Raw genomic sequence first — 14,779 nt, forward strand, 5'->3', positions numbered from 1 at the left:
CTTGCCCTGGCAACCAAAAACACACTTCTTTTGTGACTTTTCGCGACTTTTTTGGAACAAAAATACTCCTTCAAACGTACAACTTAATTTTTGAAACTTTGTCCATGCATGGGAATCCAACTCTTTAACAGTGTAAAAACTCAGTATGCATGAAATAGCATTTTAAATAACTGACTGACCTGTCCCAGATTATCAAATTCAGGCAGAATTTATTATAATTTATTTTATTTTTTTTGGCACAAAATCACTAATAGGTGTGGCATGTCTAAAGTGTTGATCGAACCTACCAGTCAACAGTTTTTGAACAGGAAGATGTCTAATGTTTTATAAAGAAGTCCCTTCCACTTATCAAGCCTGCATTTATTTGAACCAAGTACAGCAAAAGCAGTAATGTTGTGAAATATTTTTACTATTTAAAATTACTGCTTTCTATTTCAGTATATTTTAAAATGCATGTACAGTCTATGGTTTTTATATTGTTTATTAACAGTGTAATTTTTTTAAAATATTGTTTGGATTAACTAGCCGAGTTGACAGATATGACTGTTTATTCATAACCATACTGAAAATAAATAAATGTTGTTGCTGATAATAACTGTCTAGCTAAAAAGCTTGCTGGTTGTTATGTGGGAGTGTTTTAATCTGTGTTTCATTGCAGTTTCCCTGGTCACTCTCCTGCAATTAACAGGTTAATTGGATCCACCTGAAGGGAGTCACTTTAAATCTAGGACACATGCTCTTGCTCTCTCTCGTTTTGCAGCCAACACTGCAGTAGCAGTGTTTCTGCTTCTCCAGTCCTTTCTTTTTTTTCCCCCCTTTTGTTATTAAAATAAACTTATTTTGATTGGCATACTTTTTGTGTCCTTTATGTTGCATCCCTAGAGCCAGGGTTGTAACATAATGGGGGCTCGTCCAATTTGGTGTGTAAAAAGCATTTGTTTCTTTTGATATTTTGGGGACTGTTTTTGTTTATTCCTTTTGGTTGAGAGCATTTGGTGAGTATGGTTGTTTGAGTATTTTTGAATAAAGTATGCATGAGTTTTCCCGGTTAGGTAGGGTGAGAGTTCCAGCTGGATTGATAATTCAGTCCTTCCATTGGTTCACTCTTGTTATTTTTCCTTTTTTATTTTCGAGGTTATTCTGGGTGGAGACTTGTTCTCTGTTGGTGGTAATCATTTCAGAACTGTGACCAGTGATTAATTGGTTCACAGTTGCTGAGTTTCTGCTTTTAAAGTTGCCTCGTGCCCAGTACACCTCAGAAGATAGATAGGATTTAGAAGTGTTAGACAGGAATCCGGGTGTATCTCATGTGTTTCGTTATGTTTTGGGCTCAGCAACCATGCTAACTTTGTAGTGGAAGAGGGATGTGTAAGTTAGGTGAGTTAAGCATTTTGAGGCACTTTTGTGTTTAGTTGGTCCATGATCCTAACTTTAGAGTGTTAGCAGTGTTTGAGAGAAGTTCCTTTTGTGGACTTTAGTGTAGACTAATGCCCAGTATATCGCCTTTAGATATTTGTGATTTGCTTTGGGTAAGTAATCTTCTGTGTTTGGGTTAGTTCTACTGTTGTTGTGTTTTTTTTTTTTTTTTTTTTTTTTTTTTTTTTTTTTAATTCATTTATTCCAGGCAATGGCACAAAAAGTACAAGGTAGACAAATATAGTTAAATCATATAGTGCAAGGAAAACAAAAAACAAAACAAAAAACAAAATATACAGTATTCAAATATGACGATCGAATTCTGCCTGAAAGGGAGTGGGAAGAAGACAACTTATTTAATCCCACCCCAGTTCCACATTTAGTGATTAATAATTGAGCTTCATTATTATTTTGCTCATAGATTATTTACAAATATATCATGGTGGCGTTACCACAAGTAACAAGTAATTATTATAATAACAGTTTATACCAACAATGTAATCGGAATAAGCAATGCCAACAATGGTAAAGGACAATATACCAACGATGGTAATGGACAATATACCAATGATGGTAATGGACAATTTACCAAAACACTGAGCACATGTTAACGCTATGAGACAGAGTACAACATAAATTTAACTACAATATAAAATAAATAAACAATGGCAACAATTGTAATGGACAATATACCAACCATGGTAAGGAAACACTGAGCACGTTCACACAGAATGTATGAGACAGAATACAACAGCACTTTAAATTAAAGACCTTCATCTCTGTATTTTAACCAGACCCAATGTTTATATAACAGTTTAAATTGATAAATAGTTCGGCATTGCTTTTGTTGCAAGTCCAGTTTGTTCCAGAGTTTCACTCCACATACAGACACACAATAATATTTACGAGTGGTTTGGGCTCTCGGTAATGAAAAATGTCCAAAATCTCTCAAGTTATGAGCTCGCACAGGAGTTGTAAAAAAACGTTGTAAGTTAGGCGGTAATAATTTGTTAAATTCTTTATATAAGAATATTGATGTATTATATTTTACAAGATCATCAAATTTTAGCAACTTTGACTGCGTAAACAGATTATGAGTATGTTCTAGAAAACCAACCTTGTGAATGATCCTCACAGCTCTTTTCTGTAATATAATCAGAGGATTTATTGTGTTCTGATAAGTATTCCCCCACACTTCAACACAAAAAGTAAGGTATGGTAGTACCAGGGTGCAGTATAAAATACGGAGTACCATCAATACTTATTCTCTGTTCAGACATTTTGTTGCAATTACCGAACATCATTCCCTTAGTTTTATTTATATTCAAGGATAATTTATTTGTGTCCATCCACTTTTTTAATTTCTTTAGTTCCCTGTTTACCGTATTAACGAGCTCATTATAATCATCACTACTGTAAAATATATTTGTGTCGTCTGCAAATAGTATGAATTTCAGTACATTGGATGTATTAAACATATCATTTATATACACATTAAACAGTTTTGGCCCTAATACTGACCCCTGGGGGACACCACAAACAATGCCCAGAGTATCTGATAAATACTGACCCATTTTAACAAACTGTGACCTCCCTGTTAAATAACTTTTTAACCAATCTCCAGCCAGCCCCCTAATTCCATATTTTTCCATCTTTTTTAATAGAATTGAGTGATCAATAGTGTCAAAGGCTTTTTTTAGATCAATAAAGATACCAACTGCATGCTTCTTTTGCTCCAGTGCATTAGTGACTTCTTCAATAGCTTCAGTTATTGCCATTGAGGTAGTTCTTTTGGACCTAAAGCCATTCTGACCATCATTAATTACATGGTGTTTCTCGAGAAACTTTTCAAGTCGAGAATTGAAGAGTTTCTCTAAAATTTTTGAGAACTGAGGCAAAAGAGAGATTGGTCTGTAATTAGTAAAAGCGTGTTTGTTATCATTTTTGAAAAGTGGAATTACTTTAGCGATTTTCATTTTACTTGGAAAGCAGCCAGTCTGGAATGACAAGTTACAAATATAAGTTAAGGGTTTTACAATATTCAGTATAACTTTTTTAATCAATGTCATACTGATACCATGACAGTCAGTGGAGGACTTACTTTTACATTTCCACACAATATTTGTCACTTCCTGTTCATTTGTAGCTGAGAGGAAGAATGACAAAGAATTCCGTTCGATAGTTGATTTTTCGACTCCACTGTCTGGAATATCAGCGGCCAACTTGGGGCCAACATTTACAAAAAATTTATTGAACTTATTTACTACATTATTCATATTATAATCTTCACCATTTTCATCAATAAAGTGATCAGGATATGTCAACTTTGATGATCCTTGTTTGATTAGGCTGTTCAAAACATCCCAAGTTCCTTTTATATTGTTTTTATGTTCATATAATTTTTTTTGATAATATAACCGTTTGCTTGTTCTTATAATATCAGTTAATTAGGGCTCAAGCCCGAAGGGGCGAAGAGCCCTATTGTTCTTCTAAGGATTATTCTTCTTATTATTATTTTTTTTATTTTTTATTAAACCTTCCGGGGGTTTTTAGGGGCCTTAACATGCTCAAAAACTCTTGAAAATTGGCACACACATTGGAATCTGCGGCCATCAGGACGCTGCAGAGGCTGGGACCCGGGCGTGGCACAGGGACTCTACAGCGCCCCCTGGAACACCTTCAGAAATCTTGAACCATAGCTCACACACACTTGCATGTATTTATATGAAACTCGGTACACTTATAGATCTCATTAAGCCGAACAACTTTCACACTTTATGTCTTAGGCTCCGCCCAACAGGAAGTCAACTATTCAGGGCTGTTTAAAAAAAGCATGCTCTGGAATTTGAAATACTCCTCTGAGGTATTCAACCCGTTCGTCACGAAACTCGGTGAACATGATCTCAAGACATTGGGGATGAAAAATTGCGAGGGGATTTTTGATATCTCTAACTGTTTGCCCGTGGTGAGGCGTTGAAATTATGGCGAGAAATGAGAAACAGGAAATGTCTAATAACGTCCACATACATTTCCTGAATTTGATCAAACTTGATTGGTTTGTTCATTGTATGATACAGATCGTATATATGTGACTATTAAGAGTCAACGTTATAGCGCCACCAACTGGCAGCAGGAAGTGAGTCATTTTCAAAATGTTTTGAATTTAGCATCTTATTTTTACTCGATTTCCTTAAAACTTCATCAGAATAATGACAAAACACGGCCGATGTAAATCTGTTGTGGGGATATTGATATCTAATATGGCATTGCCATGGCAACGTGTCAAACTTGAATGTTCTGTTATGGTGAGTTTGAGGCAGACAACAAGCTCAGACTTACATGAAACTCAAAATACATATCGGTATTATTGATAGCTAGACAATGGCAAAAGCTTTTAAAAGGGCGTGAAGGAGGCACGCTATAGCGCCACCTTTTGTCAAAAGTGGGGGGGTTAGTTTTAGCTACAGACACAAAACTTGGTACATAAATTGTTCTAATCAAGACAGACAACTTTCTAATTCACAATCATAAGCTACGATCAACAGGAAGTCGGCTATTTTGATTTGAATGTGTATTTTTGAGATTTTACAGTTGTGAATTAATGCATACTCCTCACAGGGGAAGTACACTATACACACCAAACTTTGTCTACATGAAGAAAAACCATTGAGGAACTTAAATTGCGAACGGATTTTGGTTAGCTTGAACGGTTTTGTCGTGGTGAATTTTTGAAATGACAGTAAAAAGGGAAACATTAATTGTCTTGTATGTTTAAATTGCAGCTTCCAAACACTTCAACGCATTTTTTTATACAAAGATCAAATCATTCTGAGGAAATATGCATAGTTTCACGACTTTACAACACTGTATGGATAAAAGAAAATTAAAAAACTGTCAGACTTCTCAACTGACATGATCTCACTCTGGCCACCCTGTCTGTGTGAGGGAAGGGAGGGGGAGAGGGAGGGGGAGTGTGAGGGGGTTGGTGACTGTGACAGTGTGTGTGGACTGTAGGGAGGGGCTGTCTGGCAGAGAGAGAGAGAGAGAGACCTAATCATCCCTTTAATAATCAGGAAAAAAAAATCTGTATTTTAAATTGTTATTGTTTTTGTTGTTGCTAATGGTGGTGTTTTTTCCTTTCATTACAGGTTAAGAAATCTCTTAGGCCTTATCCTTTTCTGACAGTTTTAGGGATTTAAAAACATCCTAAGAACCCTAATTTGTGCTGCAAATAATAATTTCAAACTCATTTGATACTGACCTATGACAACCTGTGACGTGACATGACATTTATTAATCTCATGGATGTAACAGTAAAACTCTTCAACTGACAGATAAAGCTGCAATGCAAGCAAAACTATTTCACAAATGCTTATAGGTCATTAAAATCATTACAAAACACTAATACATTATTTAAGGATTTGGTAACACTGTAAAATAATGTCTAATTTGTTAACATTATGCAGTATAACATAGTATGCAGTCTTCGTAGGGCACCAACTCCCAGAGGGGGCACCATCCCAGTTGCTCAAAAAAAAAACAAAAAAAAAAAACATGCGCCATTCTCCCATCCGCGCTCGCAACCGCTCACACCTCATGTTTGCGGCTGAATGTTCGTAATTGATGGATGGACATCTATGCCTGGGTATAGGACATCAGCAATCCGGCACAGAGAAAAGAAAAATAAAGAAAATAAAACAGGCATAAAGTTGTCTTGACATTGGACTTTCTAGAGTCTCAAATTTTGGGCCGGTCTCTAAAGTTACATGTGATATTGTTATACACTTTTCTAACGTCAGTAGCATTTGAAGAGAATGACTTACAGTCATAAAAACAACTGTAATTGTTCATCTAGGTGACAGCTATAATGCAGAATTAAATTGAATGTTTGATATTTATTACAACAAACTGTAAGTCATATGTAAATTATGCAACTTTTTCACATGGGCTCAAATGCAAATTTGAAGCTCAATAGCATTTGAGAAGAAAGACTTGCAGTCACAAAGCAATTGTAATGTGTTCATATAGGTGTCAGCTACAATGCACACCTTATACATATTTTATAAATATTAAAATAAAGCGTTACTAAAGTTATATATATTGTTCGTTCTGTGTATGTGATTTCAAAGTCTAGATTGGTCGGATTAACCCTTTAACTGCCGCATCCCTTAAAACTGATTGTCAGAGGGTTACTGTAAATGCTTATGCCCGCTGGGCACAGTTATCCTGATGCCACCGGGGTGGCGTTGCACTGATGGCTTGAGCCCGACATCGCTGCTTGCAGCTATATTTTATTTTTGTACTTCTTATATCTTTGTTCAGCTTCTTTTGTTTTTACTTTAATAAACAATTTATATAGATTGTTTTTCTTTTTACAGGCATTAATTATTCCTTTCGTAATCCAGAGGCTTTTCTTATGTTTTTCCTTTATAAAATATTCTTTCACAGGGCAGTGTTTATTATACAAAGAAGTGAAAATATCTAAAAAATTACAATAAGCACTGTCCACATTATGTTCTCTGTAAACTGAAGTCCAATCCTGGAGCGCCAAACAATTGTTAAGGGTACTAATCATGTCATCAGTAATTTTCCGTTTAGAGATTTTTATCATAGTGTCTTTCGTTTTCTTAAGATTACAGTCATACAAAGTAAAAACAGGTAAGTGGTCAGTGATATCACATATAAATAGGCCACTGATGATTTGATTTCCCATAATATTAGTAAAAATGTTGTCAATGATTGTGGCACTATGTGACGTTATTCTGCTCGGTTTCGTTATAGTTGGGTACAGAGACAAGCTATACATTGTGTCAGTGAAGTCATCAACGTTTTTTAGTTTGGTTGGATTTAACAAATCAATGTTAAAGTCACCACAGATAAATATGTTCTTTTGGTTCACAGTAGAAAACAGTTTACCCATCCATTCATTGAAAGATTCTATGTTTAAACCAGGTGCCCGGTATACACAACTCATGAAGATATTTGTCTTTTTATCATTATGAATTTCCACTGTTATGCATTCAAATAAACCATCAACAGCTAAGGTCATATCAGTTGAAACATTAAATTTAACAGATTTATGAAGGTACAAAGCAACCCCCCTTCCTATTTTGTTTATTCTATTTGTATATTTTAATTCATAGCCATCAAGACAGAAATCAATACCTTTATCATCGTTAAACCAGGTTTCAGTAATTGCAATAATACTAAATGGATGAGAGAATTTTTCCAAGTAATCTTTGATAGCCTCAAAATTAGTGTACATGCTTCGACTATTAAAATGTATTATTGACAGGTTATCTTCTGTTTTTACACTGTTTTCATATTGTTCATGGGTAAAATAGTTGCAGTTTTTAACAATCGAAGAGAGAAAATTATTGTCAGGGTCTATCTCAGTATCGGTCTCTGTTGTGGTGTGCTCTTTATACTCACACGTTCCCAGTTCCATTTGTTGATGTTGTAGGATGTTCTGTAACATGTCTATATCAATACTTGGTGTAGTCTGTGTTCTTGGTATGTTAAGCATTTTGATGAGTCACAAGCTACTTTGATACCAGGTGCTGCATCAATGTCAATACTTCTCAAGATCTTCTATCCTCTTCACCACTAAGACTTTTGCTTCCTCCGGTGTCCCATTTAGTTTGATGAAGATCTTACAATTAGTTACCCAGGTTTGTTGAATCTTGCCTTGTTTTCTAAGTTGTCGTGCAATCCTTGTAATGACCTCATAATGACCGCTGGTGGTCTCCCGTTCTTCGTGGGCAGTGGGTGACACGCCTCGATGTACTCCAGGTCCGTCTCTATCCCCCTGCTCTGGAGGTAGGAAGCAACCTGTTGTTCCACTGACTGTATCTCCTGGTCGCTGAGCTCCCCGCTGTCCGCGGCCACCGCACTCGCATAAGAGCGCGGCCTGATCTTGATGCCGGTGATGACCACATCGTTCACGCGGGAGTATTGCTCCAGCTCATCCACTCGCCGCTCGAGATCCTCAATGCGCTGGTCTTTTTCCGAGTTCCGGAGGCGTAGTTGTTTCACCTCCTCCAGTAGCCCCAGGAGCTGCTCCTGCTGCGCTCTAACCGCAGTCACATCGCCGCACAGGGAGTGGAGAGAGAGCTTTATCTCCTCAAACTCCTCCGGTGTCGGGCCTTTCCTCGATGGGGGCATTCTGGTGATTTATACGCCAAATTATCCAGAGGTAATACACACTCCGAGTCTCAGCTCGCGTTGCACGTGGCCGCCATCTTGGAATGGCTTCCGAGTTGAAAGCTTTAAAAGCTTTGAGGATTTTTGCTGCTATTTGTTACTTTTGTAGCTGTGTGCTATTGGACCTGTTGTGTTGGTTGAACTTCTGTGTAGGAAGTAGTTACTACGTAAGGGTAGTTAGTGTTGAGTTAGTAATGGCTTCTTTCGAAGACTTCCTAAAGGAACCTTCAGAAGAGTTACTTGAGGTTTTTACAAAGGATCAACTTTTGCAGTTGTCTTCTCATTATGATATTCCCATCACAAGTAGTGAGAAGCGACTGAATGATAGTATGAAGGAAATCATTAGAAGTGTTTTGATTTACAATGGTGTCTTAAAAGTTAAGCGGGTTTCCCCACAATCCATGACTGCTCCTTTGTCTGAAGCTGCAATTGAGCTTAGGCTCAGGGAGCTAGCTTTTCAGGAGAGGCAGCCAAATGTTAATATAAAAATAAGAGAGAAGGAAATGCATCTAGCACATGAACTGCCTCTTAAAGAGTTGGAATTAAAAGCTGCTGCTTTAACTCAAAGAGGTGATACCTCTCCGTTTGATGTTGGTAGACACATTAGGTTAGTACCTCCTTTTTCTGAGAAAGATGTTGATTTTTTCTCATTTTGAACGGGTGGCAACCACGTCAAAGTGGTCTAGAACTATGTGGACTTTGCTTTTACAAAGTATCTTGGTGGGAAGAGCTCAGGAAGCTTATTCCGCTCTAAGTCTTGAGAAGAGTGCTAATTATGATGAGGTTAAAACCGCTATTTTGAAGGCATATGAGCTGGTACCTGAAGCTTACCGCCAGCACTTTCGAAGTTGTACAAAGTTTGCTCACGACACTTATGTTGAGTTTGCAAAACAGAAGGAGAATCTGTTTGATCGGTGGTGTACATCTCAGAAGGTGGAAAGTAAGTAACCTCTTAGACAACTCATTTTGCTTGAGGAATTTAAAAACTGTCTGCCTGAGGTTGTTTCTGTTTATTTGAATGAGCAGAAGGCAGTGACTTTAGAACAAGCTGCAATCTTAGCAGATGAGTTTATCTTGACCCATAAGGTAAAGTTTGGTGACAAACAACCAGCGCTTAATGCGATGGAGCCTGTTTTTGCAGGGATATGATCTTGCAGTCTGCCACATCCGTGGGAAGGATAACGTTTTGGTGGATGCTCTGTCAAGGTCGTAAGTGCTGGTGTTTGTCCATCATTTATGTACTTGTTGATTTTGCCATAGGTTATTCTATAGCAATGTTTTAAGGGTGGGAGTGTTATGTGGGAGTGTTTTAATCTGTGTTTCATTGCAGTTTCCCTGGTCACTCTCCTGCAATTAACAGGTTAATTGGATCCACCTGAAGGGAGTCACTTTAAATCTAGGACACATGCTCTTGCTCTCTCTCTCGTTTTGCAGCCAACACTGCAGTAGCAGTGTTTCTGCTTCTCTAGTCCTTTCTTTTTTTCCCCTTTTGTTATTAAAATAAACTTATTTTGATTGGCATACTTTTTGTGTCCTTTATGTTGCATCCCTAGAGCCAGGGTTGTAACACTGGTGCTAAATTGGGATTACATCTGGGGAAAAAAAGAAAGGATGGAAACATGGTAACCACAGTGATTATCAAAGTGGGAAGTGATGCCCTCTGGGGGCATTTGGCCAGGAGTGTTTACACAACAGACAAGGTTTGAGAAAAAAATAATTATAAAAATATAATAATATTTTCCTTCAAATGTTCTTCCTAACTTCAGGCCTTCCTAACTTCTCATGTCAACTGTGATCTTTAAAACAAATTTTTCTTACTGGTTAAAGTCATATGGTCAACTCTGTTTTCTCTCCGATACATTGCAGTGTAAGCTTCAAAGTGAACCTTACTCCCAACACAACACATCACATCAACAACAAAAATATATCTCGATTCCATATGTTTTTATGGACTCTAGGACATGCATAGCACATACTGTAGGTGTTGTGTAGCCTACTCCATGTGCGCATTCTCTCTATTCACCTGAATGTAAGGAAATGTGAAGTAGCCAATGTGAAACTTAATTTGGTTAAATGAAGTGTTACAACGGTTGTGTTTAGGCCATAAAAAAGTACCCTTGTGTTTAGAAGTTGCAGATCTATAAAATAAACATGGTGAACTGTACTAATGCTTCATGTTTAACATTTTCACTGCAATGGACATGTGGAAAAGCTCATATCTGAATGATATTTTATGCTTTTTTTAGGTGGATTAGAGTGGAGGGAAAGGATTTAACAAGAGCAATGGAGCAAAGTGAACCATCAGAAAAGGTATCGTAAATTTGTTTGGGTTGTTTTTTTTATATTTTTAATAAGTTTGAGATCCCAAATCAGAGTGAACATTTATTTCAACTTTGACTTATCAGAGATAATAAAATCATTTTCTGTTCACACAAATATTTAACTTGGCATTTCATTGATTTAGACTTTTTTTATTAATTTTAAAGAATGCACATTTCTCAATATAAATTTTTACCTCATCTTTTCAGCATCTAGAATGTTCTGAACACAACAAATCAAGCCTGAAGAACATGAATGACTGGACGACAGATGATGTCTGTGAGTGGCTAGTCAAAAGGAATGTCCCTGAGCAGTATGCTAAGCTTCTTTACAGTAAGGATGTTTATGGAGCCTCTCTAATTCATTTTAACAAACAAGACCTCCTAGACCTTGGTTTAATGCATGGACCTGCGGTTCACATCACTAAAATAGTGGCTGAGTTCCAAACATCCTCACAAAACATTAAGCACAGTGCCATACTCAAGGACACCGATGCATCAGTAGAGACCTCTGTAGCACAGGGTTTCCAACAAGCAGCTGAAATTCCTGCCATTGGATCTGCTGAAATGGAGACACCTGCTCAAATCAGCATTGAAGAAAACAGGAGTGATATATCAAGAGTGCAGAGATGGTCATTCGCCAAAGGAGACAAGGCAAGTGGTGCACAATCACTGGCTTTACCTTTGACACAATGCACAATACAAGCAAATAATATCGGGAGTGAGACCAAAGCACACCTGATTGTCTCGAAGAACCCAGAGGAAATATCAGTGAGCTCTGAACTTCAATATTGTGCACCCCGCCCTTTTGATAAAAGAAGTGAATCATTTGAATACATACAAAATGACATACTTCCACCTGAGACTGGTCCCAGCAACCTTATTGACCCTCTGCATGAGTACAAACTCATGGCAAACACAGAGAATGCTTCAGAAGTGAATGTCTTCAAAAAATTCAGAAATGAAACATTCCGGTTTGCTGCAGCATGCATGAACACTCGAACAAATGGAACAATCCATTTTGGTGTTGGAGATGAACCACTGTACAAGCATGGACAAATTATTGGACTAGAGGTGCCATCTCGTGATAAATATGTAGACGAATTTGATAAGGGCCTGCAGGAGCACTTCAAAGGAAAAAGTAATATTGCAATGGCATGCATTAGGCCCCCCAAGTTTGTAAAAGTAAAATGTCCAGATAGCAAGGACAAGTGGGTTATTGAGATTGATGTTGTCCCAAAGTATAAATTAACCCAGAAGAAACTTTTTTACACTACATTAGACAAGAAGAAAAAGAAGTCAAGGTGCCTTTTTATTCGTTCTGGCGCAAGCACCATTAATTATTTACCTGAAAATAATCTTAAGATTTTTAAGCAGAACTCAAAGAATTTAAAAAACGATTTAGAATTATGGGCTTTAGCTAGACAGTTAGCTGAAGAGGATATAACTAGCATAAGGATGTGTTTCCACCAATGCATTTGTTCCAGAGACCAGTGTCAGTGGTGCCTCAACCCTAAAGTGGTGCACCAACCCTAAAGTGGTCCTATTCAGCAGGGTTGCCAGGTTTCCTCAACAAAACCCACCCAATTGCTGCTCAAAACTAGCCCAAAACTGGCCCAATTACATTTTGACGGGGTTCCTTGTTAAAAATCATGTTCTTGGGGAGGTAAAATACATGGGCTTCCAGATAAAAGGAGCATCTCAGGGGATAAATATTGTTTATATTTATATTATTGTTATTGCTTCAACCTGCAGACAGGAAAAACAACTATTGAGGTGCCTCATACCATGATTTCTGCTGCATTGTTTTACACAACCAACTCAAATGGAAATACTTCCAACTTGATTGCACATCTGCTGTGCCATCACCCAGCAATATCACTGTCTAAAATCAATACAGCAGTGCAGTCATCCAAAAAGTGTTAATTGCCAAAGATTTGCAGCCATTTCAGTGATTGAGATAAGATTACAGACCACTGTCTCACACTTTTTTTCTGGGCTGAGATAATTCCGAAAAAGGTGCAATCATTCAAAACAGTTGCGTTCTATCCTTCGGTGGCTGTGCTGATTTAAAACTAGTGTTTCTGTTGTGTTTGTGTCACAAATTTAGTGATAGATGTAGTGACGATTCTCTCCAGCCAATCAGTGATCATCAGAGTTTACAAGTCATATTTTTGTAATGGTACGGTTCACTTGGAACCTCAACCGAGGTGGTACAAAAAGTACCAGGTACAGTATCCAGTTGAAAACCCCCCAAAAATGAACTGTACCGTGCCGTACCATGCAGTCGAAAAGTGGCAATAGTTGGACATTGTGGGCATCAGAGATTTATCTTGCTGTTACCGTTCACTAGATCTCAGATTGGGAAATGAAGAGTGCAAGTACTTCAAACCCATTCCCTGTATTAAAGTCAGACAAGTGCTAATTTGGCAGAACAGTTGACAAATGCAGTCAATAAGTGGAAGTTCGGGATGCCAAACATGTTACTCCTAGTAACCACAAATAATTGCTGCAAATATTGTGAACGCAATAGGTGAAGCTGATGGACTGAGGCCATGGATAGGTTTCTTAGCACATATTATAAACCTCGCAGCCAAGAAAGCAGTGTCAATCAATGTGGTGTCCCGCCTCCTGGGGAGGGACAGAAAAATAGTGACTTTTTTTTTTTTACAGAAGCACCACAACCCATCATGTTTTGACTGTAAAGGAGGAGACGTTAAACTTGGCCAGACACAAGTTAATCTTTGATGTCACAACTCGTGTTGGAAAAATGCACAGGACAGCGACTCACCCTCTATTCTGTCTTATTGGACAAAGGTCTAAAGGTGTCTTCGCAATATTATAGCAATATTAAATGACAGTTAACAAACTGGCAGAAGAACTTATTCAGGTCCTCAAACCATTCATGATCAGGTATTTGGAGAGCATTTCAGGACAGAGGAACAACAGGCTCTCTCACTGAGGAGGAATGACCGCATAAAAGTTAGCAGACAGTATTCATGTGGAAACAAATGAATGCAAGTTCCCCCAAGATGTAGCAAGAGTTGCACAATGACGCCTTTATGTCCCAGGTACTGTACCTCTGTTGTGAGTGAAGTGTAAACTTGCCTTGCCGCAGACAATATTGTCAATGTAGGTTTATCTTTTTACAGAAGAACCTCAAAATACAGGAATAGATAGCTGACCTAAGTGATATTGCACTTTGCATTTTGAACGAAGGCTACCGTACTGAAGTACAGGTATATTTGTTTGAAATGGTCAATTTATGTTTACATTCATATTTATTTATTTTTAATTTAGGAATTTATGTGCTCCCCTGTTTATATATGAAATACCAGCAGCTGTGAGCTGCCAGTGTTAGGAAGAGTATTGCAAAAAATAATAAATAATAAAGGATTTATTTTTCTTGTCCTATGACTGTTTCTGTAGATGTTCCAAGCCATCAGAACTGAACAGAAACAGAATGTTGCAAGTGAACTGTGTGTTAACTGTGTAATATTTTCCACCTCCATTAAGGTGTTGTCATGTATAGAAAAACTGTGATAGAAGTGAGGGTCATATGCTGTATGTTTTGGTCAAATAGTTACAGTACGTTAGCTTTGGGGAAATCTTGTCTCTTCATATTTTTCATATTCAATATTATTTCATATTATTTTAATAAATAAATGTTTATTATTGTATTGTACCTTCAGTGATCATGGTGATTTTTGTCCCAGCACATACATAAGTTATACGAAATATTAATCTTCTTTAACTCCTCCAAGTGTGGTTCTCTGTAGATCGTAATCAGGCAATTATCAAAATATGAGCGATTTTGGCATCTTACCAATTTTAACAAGCAA

At 37.4% G+C, this 14,779-nt stretch overlaps 1 protein-coding gene across 2 annotated transcripts in view; it reads left to right on the plus strand.

The window, feature by feature from the left end:
• Positions 1–14,622, plus strand: part of LOC127949329 (sterile alpha motif domain-containing protein 9-like) — a 26,097-nt gene extending 11,475 nt beyond the window's left edge. Inside the window, exons 2-3 of one of the 2 annotated variants that reach the window (XM_052546427.1) lie at positions 10,866–10,929; positions 11,148–14,622. In XM_052546427.1, the coding sequence (XP_052402387.1) occupies positions 10,903–10,929; positions 11,148–12,473 (1,353 nt within the window). In that variant the 5' untranslated portion in view covers positions 10,866–10,902 and the 3' untranslated portion in view covers positions 12,474–14,622. Of the gene's footprint in view, positions 1–8,329; positions 10,930–11,147 lie in introns of those variants that run through there. The other variant, XM_052546426.1, reaches the window with a different exon arrangement.
• Positions 14,623–14,779: the final 157 nt, after the last annotated feature.

This window comes from Carassius gibelio, chromosome B1 (assembly GCF_023724105.1).
Source record: "Carassius gibelio isolate Cgi1373 ecotype wild population from Czech Republic chromosome B1, carGib1.2-hapl.c, whole genome shotgun sequence".
Lineage (NCBI taxonomy): Eukaryota > Metazoa > Chordata > Actinopteri > Cypriniformes > Cyprinidae > Carassius > Carassius gibelio.